The sequence below is a fragment of the Cucurbita pepo genome, chromosome LG02 (genome assembly GCF_002806865.2).
Source record: "Cucurbita pepo subsp. pepo cultivar mu-cu-16 chromosome LG02, ASM280686v2, whole genome shotgun sequence".
NCBI classification, from domain to species: domain Eukaryota; kingdom Viridiplantae; phylum Streptophyta; class Magnoliopsida; order Cucurbitales; family Cucurbitaceae; genus Cucurbita; species Cucurbita pepo.
This window is the reverse complement of record NC_036639.1, coordinates 5,470,788-5,490,048: the sequence shown is the minus strand read 5'-3', so window position 1 is coordinate 5,490,048 and position 19,261 is coordinate 5,470,788. Positions and strand designations below refer to the sequence as shown.

Genomic DNA, 19,261 nt, shown 5'->3' with positions numbered 1-19,261 from the left:
AGACGTTTTTTTAGGCAGAGTAGTACACTTTTTGTATTCAACTGACCACATGTCTCGTCGCAACTAAGTATCCAGTCTAACCCTGTAAAGTAGTATATGAAATGTTATAAGAGCTACTGAACTCGATGTATGTTTTAGAGATCATGGCTGCAAGGTTTTGGTTAGAGCCTTCAAAGACAAAGTTCAAATTTATGGACTTTCAGGAGCGCAATAGCTGCATTACACCATTTATGAGTTATGGGTTGATGGACATTCCTAGTGAATAATTGCCTCCGAGATGAAAAATATGCTATGGTAAGATGTGGTATTAGGATTGTATGACCGCTCTCCATATCGTTCTCACAAATGGACAAGGATTCTCACATAGTTAAGGTTGTGGAATTGTCGTGTTAAATTAGTGAACCTTGGAGTCAAGGGCAATTGTAATAAGGTCAAGCTATGTCCCACTCTACCTTCATTTAGAGAAAGAAAGGACCATGCACCTATGATGATAGGAACCTACCTTGCATGCAGTGCTCTAGTGAGCTACATGATATGGTGTCACGCTATGATGCATTACAAAGCTATCTTCGGTGAGAATATCACTTATAGAGAGGTGTGACGTACTTTACGAGACAAACATATGACTTGCATACCTTACAAGAAAAACATATATTTGCATGATATTTCAATCATACGTAAATTGGGTAATGACGATATGACTTGCATACCTTACGAGACAAACATATATTTTCATGGTATTTCAATCATACATTATAATACACTTCCAAATCAAGATGTCTCGTAAAACATGCATAAAGCCATACTAGCCATGAACGGGCGTCAATTTCATCCAACCTAGCCTATAGACATTTCAATAGTAAGCTTAACTAGACGGTTCTAAGCTTAGAAGTTTGATTTTACCTACAACAATCCATTCTCTGATGTCCCACATTGGTTGGGGAGGAGAACAAAACACCCTTTGTAAGGGTGTGGAAACCTTCCCACAGCAGACATGTTTTAAAGCCTTGAGGGGAAGCTCGAAAGGGAAAGCCAAAGGGTGTGGAAACCTTCCCACAGCAGACATGTTTTAAAGCCTTGAGGGGAAGCTCGAAAGGGAAAGCCCAAAGAGGACAATATCTGCTAGCAGTGGATCTAGGCCGTTACAAATGGTATCAGAGCCAGACACCGAACTATGTGCCAGCAAGGAGGTTGTTCCCCAAAGGGGGTAGACACGAGACGGTGTGCCAGTAAGGACGCTGGGTGTCACGGTCATGCTCATCCAGGGCGTGTTGTCCATGGCCGCATGCCCATGACAAGCCAAACCCTTGTCATGTCTTTTCATTCTAGTGTTTTTCCTTTTGTAGTTCTAGGCGTATGACGCTTCAAAAATATCATGTCTAGGCCTGCCAGACATAAAATGGTTCAGAATGTACTATAGGGGGATATGACTAGTTGTCAACTTCTCCCTACCCAAGGTTATATATGCTAAGTCGTTGTTATCTTTCTCTTGCTTGCTTATATAACGTCTCTTAACAAAATCTCTCTTTCTAAAATCTCTCTCTCTCCTCCTTTTCTAAAACCTTCTTTTAAAACCGAGGCTAGAGGCTCGATCATACGTCGCTTGGCCGTAGGCTAGAGGCTTGATCATACGTCGCTTGCGTGTGCATGTTCAATCATCTACGACACAACCGACATGTCTCTTACACTAGGCCAAGTCATCGGCTTGACCTTGTGTCTACTCATGGCCAAGATCTCTCACTACAAATGTCGCTCATCATCACATCTTGGTTCCCAATTAACATGACCCATATGTCTTGACGTCATCCCAAGTCACGTACATGTACTATCAATATAATGATATATGAATAAACTAAAGCATGTATCTATCAAATGAATCTAAATCTCACGACTCTTCCATCACATAAAACTCTCATATACATGTATTCATAAATAAATACATGAAATAAGTTTAATATTCAACGTACCGATATACACAATTAAATAACCACAAGTGTACCATTCATATGACAACTTAGAAACGCGACGAAAGAAAAAGAACAACTTTGTCTTGTTTTTTTTGCTTCTTTCAGCTAAACTTAGCATTACAAATTCTTTCGAGTGACCCGAGAAACCCAAAAACAGAGACGAGTAAACAAAGAAAACTAAGAACCCTAAAAACAATCCATGTGGGTGTCCAAGCCCTAATTTTCCTTTGCTTCAAGAACATTTCCACAGGGAAATAAATGGCTATAGGCCAAAAGTTGAAAGCCCCAATCAGCCCCAAAACTTGGTTGAAGTAAGGGAACAGCACAGCACAACAAGTGGTTGATAGAACATAGGCTGTTCTAAAACATACCCTGAAGACATGAACTTGAAAGCGAGGCAACATTGGGAGCTTCATGGACAATTGTTTGGTCACAAACATGTTGTTTGGATATTTTCTTGTCGCCCATTTCTCAACCATTGGGAAAACTGGCTGGCTGAAAATCTGAAAATAAAATATTATCAAATATGATTTAAGATATGAGCGGATGTAATAAACAGTATGTAACGACCTAAGCCCATTGCTAGCCGATATTGTCCTCTTTGGACTTCCCCTCAAGGCTTTAAAACGGTCTGCTAGGGAAATATTTTCACACACCCTTATAAACGGTGTTTCGTTCTCCTCCCCAACCAGCATGGGATATCACAATCCACCCCTTCAGGACTACTCGCGGGCACTTGTTCCTTTCTCCCGTCGATGTGGGATCCCCACCAAACCCACCCCTCTTCAGGGCCCAGCGTCCTTATTGGCAACACCGTCCCGTGTTTACCCCCTTCGGGGAATAGCCTCCTCGCTGGCACATTGCCCAGTGTCTGGCTCTGATACCATTTGTAACGGCCCAAGCCCACTATAACTGTGATATCCCACATTAGTTGTGGAGGAGAACAAAATACTCTTTATGAGTGTGTGGAAACTTTTCCCATGCGTTTTAAAGCCTTGAGGGGAAGCCCGGAAGGGAAAGCTCAAAGAGGACAATATCTGCTAGCAGTGGGCCTGAACTGTTACTTGAGAAAACTTCGATTCAGGATCGATTTTGGGCAAAAAACCCGAACAAAATCAAGTAGAAATTTAAGAAAAAGAGCGAAATCATTATCAAACGAGAAGTAAAGTAGGAGTAGTACCTGATAACCTCCCAACAAATGAAGAACAACACAGGCATTAGCAAAGGAAACAAGCCAAAAGGGCTCATAAAAGGCAGATCCAGACAAGAGATTTCCAGGAGTGGCATCTCCAAAGGCTGCATATCCAAAGCATGAACAGCACAAGTAGAAGAATGTGGTCACTGAAATGGCTACCGTTGAAGCTTTTTTCATTGTCTGGTTTTCTGAAGGTGGACTCTTCAATGTATCCTAAAATTCACTCGACAAAAAAACATGTTTCGCATCGTAAATTCTCGACTTTTTAGCCTTTTATAATGGGAGGATACGAAAAAAAAAACCAAACATTCTCGTACATACCAAACACAGGTCCTTTCAGAATGTTTTGTTCTTATTTATATGTTTCTTAGAAAAATTCTCGGGAAGTTAATCAATAAAAAATTGACCCGAGCAAAGCTCGCCTAAATTTGGAGCTCCTACGATTGAGCCACCGAAAAATTTAAAAACTTTAAGTTAAATTAGTGAGATGGAGAGAGAGAAGACCTGTATATTGAGAAGAATGAGCGAGTATGGATAAGCAAAGGCAATATCTCCAAGAGCTTCAAAGGCTAACAATACTTTTTCAGTAAGGTTAGCAGCAGGGATTCCTGTAATGCTCCCTTTAATGCTTTTATTCTCTGTCAACCCAATAGAGGAAAGATATCAAATTGATTTCGGGTTCACAAACCACGATATTGTCCACTTTGAACATAAGCTCTCGTGGCTTTGCTTTGGGCTTCCCCAAAATGCCACGTACCAATGGAGATAGTATTCCTTGATTATAAACTCATGATCATTCCCTAAATTAGCCGATGTGGGACTTTCATCCAACACCTCCCCTCGAACAAAGTATGTCTCCACACCCTTTGTGTTCGATACCTTAGTCACTTTTTTACTACGCGTTCGAGTTTCAGAATACTTTGTTCGAGATTTGAGGATTTGTCAATCTATTGGCATGGCTCGATACCATGTTAAGAATCACGAATCTCCACAATGGTATGATATTGTCCACTTTGAACATACGAGATAAGTTACGAAGAAAATAAGGTTTCGAACTTTCTTACCTAGAACTTGAGCAAAGCCAAGAGCAAAGCCAATGGTGGCGTAAGAAAAGGACATGATTGTGGCAAAAATAGACAGCCATCCCATGTTGTGCATGTCTGGAATTTGGGACAACATAACTTGAACAGCTCCAAACATTATGGTATAATAAGAGCTGTTGTCTTGGTTATTGCATGAATTAGATACTTCATGCCCTTGCCTGTGGTAACAGATTAGCTTCTCAATTTCCCTGCATGAAGAGTCAGCAACAACGTGAGACAATCCGTTTGCATGCATGCATGAGTACTTTCGAAACATTACGTCTTAGTCCACAAACAGATGTATGCTTTATTCACACCAACGCAATAAAAGAATTGAAAAGTACAGTGATTAAGGTTTTCAGTTCAAAGAAGTTCTTTCTGCTTCAATTATTTGTTTCAGTGTACTTCGATCAGAGATCAAAACCAACATCTGGTATTAGAGCTAGGATGTCAAAACAAATTTCGTTGTCATGAAAAGTCGCTATAAAAGATGTGACGACTATGAAGAGTGAAAGGAGGAGAGTGTTACACTCTAGTACCCGTTACTCACGACAAGTAACTACGCTACATGGTCGATAAAAATGTGTGTTAATTTACAGGCACAAGGCATATGAGAAGTTATCGAGCATAGTGACAACGTCGATGAGTGCAACGAGAAGATGACCTTTACTGCCATCTACCAAGTAGTTTGTGATGTTCCCACATTGGTTGGGGAGGATAACAAAACACCCTTTATAAGGGTGTGGAAACCTTCCTCTAGCAGATGCTTTTTAAAGCCTTGAGGGGAAGCGCGAAAGGGAAAACCCAAAGAGGACAATCTCTACTAGCAGTGGATCTGGGTCGTTACAAATAGTATCAGAGCCAGACACTAGACGATGTGCCAGCCTTCTCGCTGTTCCCCGAAGGGGATAGACAAGAGGCGGTGTGCCAGTAAGGACGCTGGGCCCCAAAGGAGGGTGGATTTGGAGGGGATCCCACATCGATTGGAGAAAGAAATGAGTGCGGATTTGGAGGGGGTCCCACATCGATTGGAGAAAGAAATGAGTGCCAGCGAGGACGCTGGGCCCCGAAGGGGGTGGATTGTGATGTTCCCACATTGGTTGGGGAGGAGAACAAAACACCTTTTACAAGGGTGTGGAAACCTTCCCCTAGCAGACGCGTTTTAAAGCCTTGAGGGGAAGCCCGAAAGGAAAAGTCCAAAGAAGACTATATCTACTGGCGGTAGATCTGGGTCGTTACATAGTCCAAGAGGACGTCCTTCTCCAGTTAGCAGAGAAGGACTTGACAAAGGTAGTATGGGAAACGCTGCAAATAATACATGTGGGTGTGGAACGGATCAAGGAAGCAAAGATGCAAACCTTGTAGAGTGAGTTTGAGGTTATCTGTATGAAGGACAGTGTGTCAATAGATGACTTTACCATGAAATTGACAACGATCGTTACCAACATCCATTCGTTAGGGGACAAGGTAAAGGAGATCTCCGTCATCAAGAAGTTCCTTCCAATTGTTCTTTCGAGATTCATGTAGATTGTCACCTCCATCAAGCAGTTCGGCAACCTCGAGAACATGTCGGTTGAGGAGTTCAAGAAAGTGGTTAAACTATGGGGCGTGCCAAACTAGTATCATCATCGATCGGGATGGAATATTCACTGGAACTTTTTGGATGAAACTGTTTAATTGGAGTGAAATCTAAATATATCTTCTAGCTATCATTCTCAGACGAATGGGAAAACCGAAATGTTCAATAGTCAGCGACTGGAAAGACGCCCTTTGAAATAGTGTGTGGTCAACAATCACTCATGTCCGATGTTGTTGATCATCCGTATGTTCGGGAAGAGTCTGCAAGCCACTAAAGTTCCAAGCTGGTGACCAAGTTTTGATCAAGCTATAACCGAAACAATTTCAGTTACGAGGCAATAGGGATCAAAGGCTAGTGTGAAAATTCAAGGGACCAATCGAGGTCATCGAGAAAGTTGGGAAGACTTCATATCGACTTTAATCCTTCTGTTATCCATGTAAGTAATTTGAAACTGTATCACCTTGATAAGGAAGATATGAAGCCAACGACCCGACACACTCGCCAGTCACGATGAAGAGTTCCACTGAGAAAGAAGTATAAGAAATCCTAATCGAGTGAACACATCGCATCAATAGACCACGACGAAATGCTCGAGTTTCTAGTAAAGTGGAAGGGACTACCTGATGCCAAGAGGAGTTAGGAACGCATTGAAGACCTAAAGTCTATCGTAGGTCATATTTCCAAGTTTGAACGAAAATGGTTGACAAGGACGTCAACCAATTAAGTGAGGGAGGATGTCACAATCATGCTTGTCTAGGGCATGTTGCCTGTGGCCACACACGTGTGTCATGCCAAACCCTTAGGTCTAGCTCATGTTGTATTACTTCGTCGATTTCATGTTATATTATTTTATTATTATATCATTTTGTGTGTGTATGACCCTTTAGAGAAATCATGTCTACCTCTGTCACATATGAAATGTCTCAAAATGTACGGTGAGAGAATACTACTAGTTATCAATTCTTCATACCCAGAAAGTCATTGTTGTCCCTTGCTTGCTAGCCTATAATGTTGCTTTCTAACATTGCTTTCAACTCTCTTTTGAGAATATCTCTTCCCCTATTTTCTAAAATTTTCTTCTGAAAATGGGGCTGAAGGCATGGGTACATGTGGTTCGTGTCAACGACGACACAATTTTGAATTGACTGTGATGTCCCACATTGGTTGGGGAGGAGAACAAAACACCATAGGGTGTGAAAACCTTCTCCTATCAGACGCGTTTTAAAGCCTTGAGGGGAAACTCGAAAGGGAAAGCTCAAAGAGGACAATATCTGCTAGCGGTGGGCCTGGGTCGTTACAAATGATAGAGCCAGACATCGGACTATGTGCCAGCGAGGAGGTTGTTCCCCGAAGGGGGGTAGACACGAGGCGGTTTGCCAGTAAGGACGTTGGGCCTCGAAGAGGGGTGTATTTGGTGGCGGTCCCACATCGATTGGAGAAAGGAACGAGTGCCAGCAAGGATGCTGGGCCCCGAAGGGGGGTGGATTGTGACGGGGGTGGATTGTGATGTCCCACATTTGTTGAGGAGGAGAATAGAACACCATTTATAAGGGTGTGGAAATCTTCTCCTAGCAGACGCGTTTTAAAGCCTTGAGGGAAACTCGAAAGGGAAAGCCCAAGGAGAACAATATCTGCTAGCGGTGGGCTTCAGTCGGGAAAGCCCAAGGAGAACAATATCTGCTAGCGGTGGGCTTCAGTCGGGAAAGTCGAAGGAGAATAATATTTGCTAGCAGTGAGTTTCGGTCGGGAAAGCCTAAGGAGAACAATATCTGCTAGCGGTGGGCTTCAGTCGGGAAAGTCCAAGGAGAACAATATCTGCTAGTAGTGGGTTTCGGTCGGGAAAGCCTAAGGAGAACAATATCTACTAGCGGTGGGTTTTGGTCGTTACATTGACCGACTCACTTAGAAGTGAGAGTGATTACTACACAATCTTTTTACATAGTCCCAAAAAAGTGTGATTGTGATACTATACAATATAATAGTACCAAAATTTACTGTATATCCTAAAAAGTTTTATTAGGACAAAAAAAAAAAAAAAAAAAAAAAAAANTAAACTACCTTAAATTTATTTAAGGATAAAATTAAAAATTCGTTATTTACTTAAAAAGGTGGATTCTATTAGAACTAAATCTCAAACCCATTAAATTCCCCATAAAATTTATTTCTTAATACCTTTTAAAAAGTACATTCTAGAAGAACCAGATACTTAATTTGACTTTGAATATGAATAAATCAAATTTTAATAAAATAAATAATTCTTAAAAAAATATTGTAAAATATTTAAATGATATTTTTTATAACATATCTACTTCAGTCATTAATTACATTATTAAAAAAAAAAAAAAGCAATTTTAATTTAAATTTAAAAACATAAATTTAGCCATAAATATAAAAAAAAAATAAAAAAATAAAAATTTGTATTAATAAAAGGAAAATGGATGGTACCTGATGCTGGTGGCTGTGGTAATATGATAGGCGACGCCATTAAACCATAAGTTTATCACTATCAGCACACGGCATATCTTCTCCCTCTTTTCTCCTGCATATTTATCATAATAAAAAATTCATTTTTAATTAATTAAACCTTAAATTAATATATATATATATATATATATCCTTATATTTGTTTTAAATGAAATCATTAATGTTTAAAAATATTAAATAAAATTTAAATATATTCTTGTTGTAAATACCCTTTAAAAATATTCATAAAGCTTCGAATAATAGAGATAATCTATAAAATGTTAATGGATGATTTTGGTCTATATAGAATTATTATTTTTAATGGGTAAGTCTAAAATAAAAGTATTTTAAAACTTAAAAAAAAATAAAAATTTTCTAAAATTTTTTAAAATAAAATAATAATAATTAATAATAAGAAAAAATATTTAATTGATTTATAGAGAGAGAAAAGTGTGTACGAACCTAAATGCAACTTCACAGCTTCGGAGTACGATCGGATTCTCAAATGCCCAACTTCTGGATCTGGATATCGGTAACAGTCGGACATCATAAACGCCGATACAAAAGTCACCGCCGGGAAAACCACCGTCAACAGCACCGGTCCGGCGATCCATCCTAACTGTGCCACACTCCACGGCAGAGATAACACGCCGGCGCCGATCACTCCGGTAATTATATGAGCAACCGCCGTCGTCAAACTCCCTAAAATTTCCCCCAAACACACACGCAATAACAAATCGCAAATCGATTAAATTCAAAAATAAATTGATCGCATTGAAATTTGCACTCGGATCGCGTCTTACCAGTTCTCTCGATCGATTCCTCTGCCGCTTCGCCGATCAAGGTCGATCGGTCATCGTCTTCTTCGCCGTGCAAGCCGCCGTCGCCGCCGCCCATTTCTGTGTGGTCAAAACGGTTGTTCTTGCTGGTCTTGGTCGGAGGATTTAATGTATGAGGCGGAGGAGGAGGATTATCGGGAAAACTGAAATTGATTGATTTATTTATTTATTCTTTTAATGATGCTTGAACAGTCATGTTGCCTGACTTTTTGCGTTTAAAAAAGTCAAAATTATTTAATTAAATTTCTTTTTATTAATAATATATTATAAATATTAGTCTTTAAATTTTTAATTTTTTTTTTTTGCTAATTATCTTCAAATAAAAAAATTAATATAAATTTGTAATGTCAAATAATTAGCACAACTTATTCCGGTCTACATCTAAAATAAAATATTATTCTAAAGTCACTATCGGAGCGGAAACAATCATTTAAAACTTTATCATAAAAATATAATATATGTTTGTTCACTTTAATATAAATTAAAAATAATATAAGGAAAATGTTTTATACTAACTTATAGTCTACACAAACTATCTTATGCATGTGTCATGGTTTCTAAGCTGCGATGCCACTGTTAGCCGTATAGGGGAGCATTGCCTTTATCGGGTAAATAAGAGGAGTAGATGACTTGAATATTTTAAGAAATACTCAGTAAGTGACCTTACTATCGAGGCTAGATGCAAACACATATAATTATAAATGGGACCTACCATTTCAGTGTGTATTCTCTTGGGCGACTATAGTAAGCGAGTAATTGGATGTGTATTTACTATTCTACATACGACCCATACGTGCGAGTATGGACCCACTATACGGTTCGCATACCTCCTGAACCCCTTTCTTAGTTGGGCTAACATTCTCTGAAGCTATTATCGGACGATAGAAATAGTGACCGTTACAGTATTATGATAAACATAAAATTCTTGTCATTTTTTATTAATTATGTTCCCAATCACTCTGGGCCAATTTTAATATGATACCTTAATAATGAATTTTTGTAATACTTTAATTTGATTAACCAAATATCTTAAATATATTGGTAGCTTATTATTTAATAATTTCAGTAAATAACTAAATAATTCATTATTATTCTAAATTATTTTAATATTTATATGTATTAAATAACGAACATCCAACAACTCATAATTTCCTTCAACTTTATTAAAAAAACATCTTCTCCAACCATTCATAATTAAGGAGGAAATAAATCATTTTTAATTACAAGTGTTCGTGAATCGAGTCGGGTTGGGTCGAGTTGAGAGACTTTTTTAGACTCAACTCGTTGTTTTGGATTGTAAATTTTTTGAACCCAAACAATGTTCGTTGAAGAGTGAACCCAACTCAACTGTAAAATTTTTTTAGGTCGAATTTGTTTGGGTTGTTGTGAGTTATTTATTCAAATTTTTGTATTTAATAAAAGTAAAATATTAAATTGTAGAATATTTATTTATTCATTTTTAATTATTTAATTAAAATTTACGACTCAATTTCAATGTCGTTGATACGAAATAAGGTGTTCTAATCATATCACAAAAATTTACGGGTGGATGACAATCTATATAGTTGTTTGGATTTAAGGATGTTTTATTGTCTTTACTATTAGTTGGTGGTCATTATAGTATTGATGACACGAGTTAAACCTTTCAATTGGGATGGGTTACTTTAAGGTATACATCTTTATCACATTGGTTGGAGAGGAGAACAAAACACCATTTATAAGGGGTGGAAACTTTTCCCTGGTAGACGCGTTTTAAAGCCTTGAGGGGAAGCCCGGAAGGGAAAGCCCAAAGAGGACAATATTTGCTAATGATGGATCTAGGCCGTTACAAATGATATCAGAGCCAAACACCAGACGATGTGCCAACCTTCTTGCTCTTCCTCAAAAGGGGTAGACACGAGGCGATCTGCCAGTAAAGATGCTGGGTCCCGAAGGGGGGTGGATTGTGACCTCTCACATTGGTTGGGGAGGAGAACAAAAGGGCTTTTAAAACTCGATCAAAGCATACTAATTGAGTTTGATTGATCGAATTTTTTGAGTTATCAAATTTTTTAAACACGTTTATTTTAAACGGTCACGTCTCTAAACAATGGAAGTGATGTTTTGGGTCTAACTAATTGCAGTTTAGAAAACGACTTTGATTAGATGTTCTAAAAAAACAAACTACAAACTCACAATTTTCACACTTAATTGAATGCCTCCTCATCACACTTTCTTTGCCAAATTAGAATCAAACTACGAAGTTTAGTTGCAGGGTATATTTTAGTTGCATTTTATGAACTCAAAAAAGGGTGAGATGCACGTAATAACTTACCGACGTGCAGGTGATCTCATATTTGATTGGATTGAAGCAAATTTCTATTGTTGTTGTAGTGTTGGTTCAAAAATGAATTTTTGTGAATTCCATTTTCTTCCTAGTTGATATTTAAGACTATTTTATTATCTGAAAAGATATTGTGCAATTATACAAATCAATATTAATCTTATTAAACTTATGAAAATTCATAATCATCGCTACCGAATTTGATGAGTAATCGTAAGGATAAAGGAGCACTTATTCAAAATCAATATTCATCACAACGAGGTTTGATGGAAAATCTTAAGGATATTCCGAGGCCTATATTTGAGAGACGATAACTAATGACAAACAATTACTCTTAAATTGGACTCTCTCTATTCAGCCTACCGCAAAAGTCAAACTATGAATTCCAAATCGAGAGTGTGGACCAATATTATGTGTAAACTAGACTAAGAGGAAAACCCCAAGTTAAAAGAAAAGTCAAAGGCAAAACAAACAATAAAAAGACCAATACAAAACAAAATTCGGGTCAGCACAAAAAGATCAAGCCATAAGGTAAAGGAGAAGAGAAGAACAAGGGAGACACAAGCCATGTGACAAGCCATGTGTCACAGTTGTACATTTTTAACCATGCAGCGTTACGATCATAACACACTCTCTTCATAACAAGGCTGTGACACCATGCACGCCTCTATGTTTCTTGAGCCAAGAACAGAGTAAAGGTATCAACTATGATCATTAAGAAAACTATATAGAAATGTTAGATTTTCTCTTTTTTTTTTTTCCAATAGTAGCGATCATAACACGCTCTTTTCGTACCTTAAATTTTCAAAATCTTATAGAAATTTAAAAGAAAAAAACTTCTCCTCACTAGTGTTCTAGAACTTTTAAGGTTGGAAGCATAGTTTGATGATTGATAGGTGTCTCTCTAAAGATGTCTTACCTATTTAGGACATAGCAGGTCAAAACAAGTAATGGCAAATAAATGCATTGAAAGAGAATCCAAGAAATTTATACCTCAACTCTTTGATTCTTATTTGAAAATGTTTCTCCAAGCATTCATAAATGGAGGCTGCTTCTTCACAGTCAAGGAGGAACTAGATTTATATCTACCCTTGAAATGGAGGACTGAGCACACGCCATTACATGCCTACAATGGAGACATCTGAAAGATTTTTCTCCACTGCTGTGAACTGGGAAGATACCAACAGCATGAAATAGTTGTATAATTATGAAAGTTATTTAAATTACTAGTTTAAGTCCAAATCAAACAGCAGTGTCGCACGTAAAATTTGCTATCATAAGCTTACATAGACTAGCAGAGCCGAACTTGGGGAACCTGGGACGAACAGAAGGCGAAACGGAATAAATCGGTAGGCCAGAAGATAACTAATACGACGAAGAATGTTAAGTAATATGAACACTTACAAATGTATATACAGCAGAATCATATTGAAGCTGACTGCAAGTCCTTTTGACTCCCACTTGTTGTCTCGACGAAGTAGTCCTGAAGAGGAATCATTGAAATCGAGCTCGCCTTCAGACTCTTTATGGCTTCAGCAGTTGCCAATGCTCCAGCAACCGTAGTTATTATCGGAACTTTATATGCAAGAGCCATTCTCCTCAAATGTCGTCCATCAATCTGATCGAGATCATCACCAGCACTAGTGATTACCATCAACTGAATTTGCCCGTTAGCAAGTATGTCACCAGCATGAGGCCGCCCCTCGTGCAGTTTCAGCACTCGCTCGACAGGAAGGCCTTGCAATTGAAGAACATGGGCAGTTCCAGAAGTTGCAGTGATGCTGAATCCAAGCTCTAAAAATGCCGTGGCTATTTTGGAAAGATGGGACTTTGTTAGGTCATTTAAACTGAGGAACAGACTTCCAGAAAGTGGCAACTTATTCCCTGCAGCAATTTGGGCTTTTGCAAATGCAATAGGAAACTGGTAATCAATACCCATAACCTCACCCGTGCTTCTCATCTCAGGCCCCAATAGGACATCGCTGCCTTGGAACTTCTCAAAAGGAAGGACGGCTTCCTTCACTGACATGTGTTTGGGGATCACCTCTTTCGTGAAGCCAAGCTCATATAGAGACTTCCCGGACATAACAAGGGAAGCATACTTAGCCAATGGGTGCCCAATGGCTTTAGAAACAAATGGGACCGTTCGGGAAGCACGTGGATTTGCCTCGAGTAAGAAAACCTCCCCTGCCAAAGTGATTGCGTACTGACAGTTCATAAGCCCACAGACATTTAGTCTCTTCGCCAATTTTGTTGTCCAATTCCTAATAGTATCGAGGCAAGATGATGGAATCGACTTCGTTGGGAGTGAACAAGCAGAGTCACCCGAATGAACGCCAGCCAACTCGATATGCTCCATTATCCCACCAATTGTCACATTCCCATGTGAATCAGCTAATGCATCAATATCAATTTCAACAGCATCAGACAGATATTTGTCGACTAATACAGGACGTTCTGGATCAACTTCCACCGCATTTTCGAGATAAGTCACTAGTTTGTCATCATTGTACACAATTTCCATTGCTCGACCACCTAGAACGTAAGAAGGGCGGACAACAACTGGGTATCCTATATCCTTAGCAATGGAGAGAGCATCTGCTTCACTCTTGGCAATGCCCCCTCTTGGTTGTTCTATCTTTAACTCCTTGAGGATTGCATTGAACCTTTCTCTGTCTTCAGCCGCATCTATGGAATCTGGAGATGTACCCCAAATCCGAACATGTCCATCACCACTAGCACATTTAAGCTTGTTCTCATCTAAATACTTCTGTATAGGGAGAGCCAATTTCAATGGTGTTTGACCTCCAAATTGTACAATGATGCCATCCGGACGTTCCAAATCTATAATGTTATAAACATCTTCAACTGTCAAGGGTTCAAAGTACAACCGATCACTCGTATCATAATCTGTTGACACTGTTTCAGGATTCGAGTTCATCATGATTGTTTCATATCCCGCATCCTACAAAAACAAGTTAGGTGAAAATTTAAAGGTACAAACTAAGGTTAAGAATAATCATCCAACATTTTCTGTACATGATATAACTATCATATGCAGAACAGTGCTCTAACAGTGGCAATCAAAATAACCTAATAATATAAGATTGCATCAGAATGGAATCAAGCCAATCTGTCATACTAGATTACTAATTATCAGTAATATCGAAAAATATTGCAATAAGATAAGCTTCCTAAACCGTACCAGTTAATTCATGGGCATGTTTCGATTATTTAAAATATGAAACACAAACCTGGAGAGCGAATGACGTGTGACAGCAACAGTAGTCAAATTCAATACCCTGACCAATACGATTAGGGCCACCACCCAATATCAAAACCTTTTTCTTTTGAGTTGGAGCTGATTCACATTCAAAATCATAAGAAGAGTACATGTAAGGAGTATTTGCCTCAAATTCTGCAGCACATGTATCCACCCGCTTATAAGCTGGGACGACACCCAAAGATATTCGCTTAGAGCGCACCTCGTTCTCAGTTGATTTAGTGGCAAATGCTATCTGCTTATCACTGAAACCTCTCCTTTTTACTTCATAGAAATCTTCCTTGGTCAGATTAGACAAGCTCTGAGCCAAGAGGTATTGTTCCACATCGATCAACTCCTTTAACTGAGTAAGGAACCATTTATCAATGTAACTCAACTCATGAATATCGTCTACTTTCATTCCCTTCTTCATTGCAGAATATATAGTATGAATGCGATCTGGATTAGGAACTCGGAGGCTGTATTTCAATTGTTCCCAATCCCAATCAAGCTGTTTAATGGGTTCACAACCCCATCCAGAGTATCCACATTCCAATGATCTTACAGCTTTTTGAAATGATTCTTGGAAAGTGCGGCCAAGAGCCATAGCCTCACCAACTGATTTCATCTGAGTTGTCAAGATTGGTTGAGAACCTGGGAACTTCTCAAAAGCAAATCTGGGAATCTACAAGAAAACATGCAAAAACACTTACAGGGAGAAGAGATGTAAACATGTCGAAAATAGGTGTGGGGAGAAGCAGGAGCAAAAGTAATGAAGATCAAAAGATGGATAAAGTATCAAACGACATCAAGTAAGCTCGCAGGACGATATAGAAATTCTGTATTAATCATATACACTATACCAAACTTTCTTAAATGAATATAACAATCATAGCAAGGACAACATATCGTCTCGATCACAAAACTGTTAGCATTAAAATGTGAGATAGAATATTTTAAGGAAATGGGTTACCATAGACAAGGAATAATATGCACATTCAAAATCTCCTCTATACTATGCTCGATTTTCATAGAACCATACAACTATGGATTTTCTATACACCAAAGAACTAAGATTTGGAGTACACAAACTTTGTTATTCTCAATTGATTGTTCAAGCTCAACAAATTATCTTCAAAGACTATGCAGGAGTATGGGCTTTGGACAATGTTGAAGTTTTTAAATGAATGAATCACAAATTACAACCATGCTAAACTTTCCGGTATATAATATTCTGTATATATCATTTAAACAACGGACCAATATCCCATTACTTTCAATTCCAAAACCACTCAAAAGATAACAAAAAAAGAAAACTTATGCAGAAAAACTTGCCTTAGTCACCACGTAATCAATTGAAGGCTCAAAACTAGCAGGCGTTTTCTTTGTTATATCATTCGGAATCTGATCCAAGGAATAACCAACTGACAATTTGGCAGCCATCTTCGCTATTGGAAAACCAGTAGCCTTGGAAGCCAAAGCAGAGGACCTGGAAACTCTGGGATTCATTTCAATCACCATCACCTCACCATCAACTGGATTAACAGCGAATTGCACATTTGAACCACCACATTCAACACCAATTTCCCTAATGATAGCAATGGAATAATCTCTCAGTCGCTGATACTCCTTATCAGTCAAAGTTTGAGCAGGTGCCACAGTTATGGAATCCCCTGTATGAACCCCCATAGGATCAATGTTCTCAATGGAGCAAATGATCACCACGTTATCAGCAAGATCCCTCATGACCTCAAGTTCATACTCCTTCCAACCCAGCAATGATTTCTCCACCAGAACCTGGGATGTTAAGCTCGCCGCTAAACCCGCCTTACAAATAGACTCAAATTCCTCCTTATTGTAAGCAATCCCACCTCCAGTACCCCCTAATGTAAAAGCTGGTCTAATGATCAAAGGGAAATCTCCAATCTGACTAGCAATTTCAATACATTCCTCAAGCGTATTCCCAATCCCTGAAGGTGGCGTCTTAACCCCAATGTTCTTCATAGCCTGCTTAAACAAATCCCTATCCTCAGCTTTCTTAATTGCATCAAGCTTAGCTCCAATCAACTCAATACCATATTTCTCAAGCGCACCACTTTCAGCTAAAGCAACTGCCAAGTTTAACGCCGTCTGGCCGCCCATAGTGGGCAACAGAGCATCCGGCCGCTCCTTCTCAAGCACTTTCTCCACAAGCTCTGGTGTCATCGGAGTAACATAAGTTCTATCAGCCAAGTCCGGGTCCGTCATTATCGTAGCCGGATTCGAATTAATCAACACAACTTCATATCCCTCTTCTTTCAACGCCTTGCAAGCTTGAGTACCAGAATAATCAAACTCACAAGCCTGCCCAATAACAATGGGCCCTGCACCAAGAATCAAAATCTTCTTCAAATCAGTCCTCTTCCCAATTTTCCCTCCTGTAGTCTGTTTTATCGTCTTCTCATCATTTTTCTCGCATCGTACCAAACAGTTTCGCCTGTACAGCTTCCCAACCGGATAGAGCCGTTCCTGCCACGGCTGAATCTTGAGAGAAGTCGATCCGACTCTGCTGGAGTAAGAAAAACACCGCGCATGGCTGATATTGGACAAACACGAACCGGAAGAACCACGAATGAACGACGATCGACACAAAATGGACTTGGAAGTGAGAGATTGAGAGGAAATCAAACAGTAACCCATTTCTAAGCTCTACTCTGAGAGTAGAACAGAAATGTTTTAAGGCGTCAGAGAAAAAAGAAGGAATGAATCGAAGCTTTCTGAAGTTGAAAATTGAAGCGTTCGATTGTTGCAGAGTGAAAAAATGGCTGGCTGCAACTCAACAGTGTGTTGGTGGAAACAAGAAGAAGGTTCTGTAGAACATATGAACGCAGAGTTTGAATATTAGGGCTTCTATTGCTGTGGCGCCTGCCCCTTCCTGCCCTCTCAATTTCTCTATTATAATCTTTTAAAAAATACCAACATTACCCTTGTGGCACTGCACAAGCATTTTTGTATCGGGATACTTCCCTGTTGTGATGAGTACGATATCTATGTATGTCATGATATTATGCGGGCTCTTTTCCCTTCGTGGCTTTGATAGCATGAGCGTGTGCTAGCTGAAGGGTAGGTCTAGGTCGTACATATGCGCTCGTTTGGTGGGTTCATGCTCGTTTGGTGGGTTATGTCGTTCTCAAACATAGGTAATCAAGGGAAGACGTCACCACTGTCCGGTTCGGTTTAGTTAGATCGATTCGGTCCGGTTCAGTTGAACCAATTTTTTGGTCAGGTTTCCTCATACTCTCGTTTTGAAGCTAGAATTTAATTAATGACATAAATACCACATACAGGAGCATCTCATAGTAGAATACTTCCCTATTGTGATGAGTACGAACGTGTACATTACGATATCTATGTATGTCATGATATTATGCGGGCTCTTTTCCCTTCATGGCTTTGATAGCATGAGGATGTGCTAGCTGAAGGGTAGGTCTATGTGGTACATATGCGCTCGTTTGGTGGGTTCCGTTGTTCTCAAGCATAGGTAATCAAGGGAAGACGTCACCGCTGTCTGGTTCGGTTTAGTTAGACCGGTTTGGTCCGATTCGAATTTCCTTATACCCTCGTTTTCAAGATAGAATTTAATTAATTACATAAAGACCACGTAAAGGAGCATCTCATACTACAATATTTCCAAGCATAAGACTACATAAAGTGGTAAAGGACATAAAAAATAGATATTGATTTCTCCTTCCCACTTTTTTTAATAAAGCTTGGTAGTATGGACCATTGTCCCATTAGCCAAAAAAGGTATAATGAATTTATTTTAATAAAAAATCCAGTCGTTTGTGTAACGACCCATGATCAAGATTTGGAACCTAGATTCAGTACTTGATGATCCCGACATTTCTCCACATCTCCTGCGATATGGTCACGTTAAATATTCCTTGTTAAAATATCATCACTAGCCCAATACCGTTAAACCCAACCATTGTATGAGTGACTATATTTATGTTAAGAAAATGATTTAGGATGAGACGTTCAGAAATTTTAGGAATTAATTACTTATCATCGGTTATAAATACCCCCACCCTACTTAGTTTATCATCTCAAGAAATGTCAAGCAATACAAAGTAATAGTTTCTACTGAGTGTTTTGTATGTTTTGTAAATAAGTGTGCGAGTGTTTTCCACAGAGAGTTGTGTTCAACATTCCTCTTCTTAAAGTGACGATTATCCCTACAAATCAATATAGGTATTTTCAACATAGTTTGTTCTTACTTACATGTTCTTTGTCATCATGTCTTTAAAACTTGTCTAATTTAAATGTGGTCTCGGTTCATTCATAGTGTTATCGTCTATTAATATTTTAAACTATTTTAAATTCATGGGGTCTCGTGAGAAAGTGTAACAATAGTGATGTCCACTTCGAAACGAAGAATTTAAAAAATAGTTTTAAAAAGTATTTAAAAAAACGAATTAATAAATCACTCAATATTTAATTTATTGGATGTCAAAGCAAGTCACATCATCTCTCAATCTTAACGGTGTATTATTAAATGGAGTTTACAGTCCA

General features: G+C 38.7%; 2 protein-coding genes across 3 annotated transcripts; both read right to left on the bottom strand.

The window, feature by feature from the left end:
- Nucleotides 1-1,899: 1,899 nt before the first annotated feature.
- On the bottom strand, nt 1,900-9,256 carry LOC111787868 (probable amino acid permease 7). The gene is made up of 7 exons (XM_023667945.1): nt 9,090-9,256; nt 8,749-8,988; nt 8,269-8,362; nt 4,227-4,453; nt 3,667-3,800; nt 3,148-3,375; nt 1,900-2,470 (listed from the first exon to the last, which is right to left on the bottom strand). Exons 1-7 carry the CDS (start codon nt 9,181-9,183, stop codon nt 2,069-2,071), a joined length of 1,419 nt encoding a protein of 472 aa, XP_023523713.1. The 5' UTR covers nt 9,184-9,256; the 3' UTR covers nt 1,900-2,068.
- A 2,591-nt stretch (nt 9,257-11,847) lies between these two features.
- On the bottom strand, nt 11,848-17,621 carry LOC111787866 (carbamoyl-phosphate synthase large chain, chloroplastic-like). 2 transcript variants are annotated; one of them, XM_023667944.1, is made up of 5 exons: nt 16,046-17,621; nt 14,703-15,395; nt 12,853-14,413; nt 12,735-12,763; nt 11,848-12,617 (listed from the first exon to the last, which is right to left on the bottom strand). In XM_023667944.1, the coding sequence occupies exons 1-3, from the start codon at nt 17,387-17,389 to the stop codon at nt 12,872-12,874; spliced, it is 3,579 nt and encodes a 1,192-aa protein (XP_023523712.1). In that variant the 5' UTR covers nt 17,390-17,621; the 3' UTR covers nt 11,848-12,617; nt 12,735-12,763; nt 12,853-12,871. The 2 variants fall into 2 exon arrangements, with proteins under 2 accessions (XP_023523712.1, XP_023523711.1); XM_023667943.1 differs by having other exon boundaries at nt 12,435-12,763.
- Between the last annotated feature and the right edge of the window lie 1,640 nt (nt 17,622-19,261).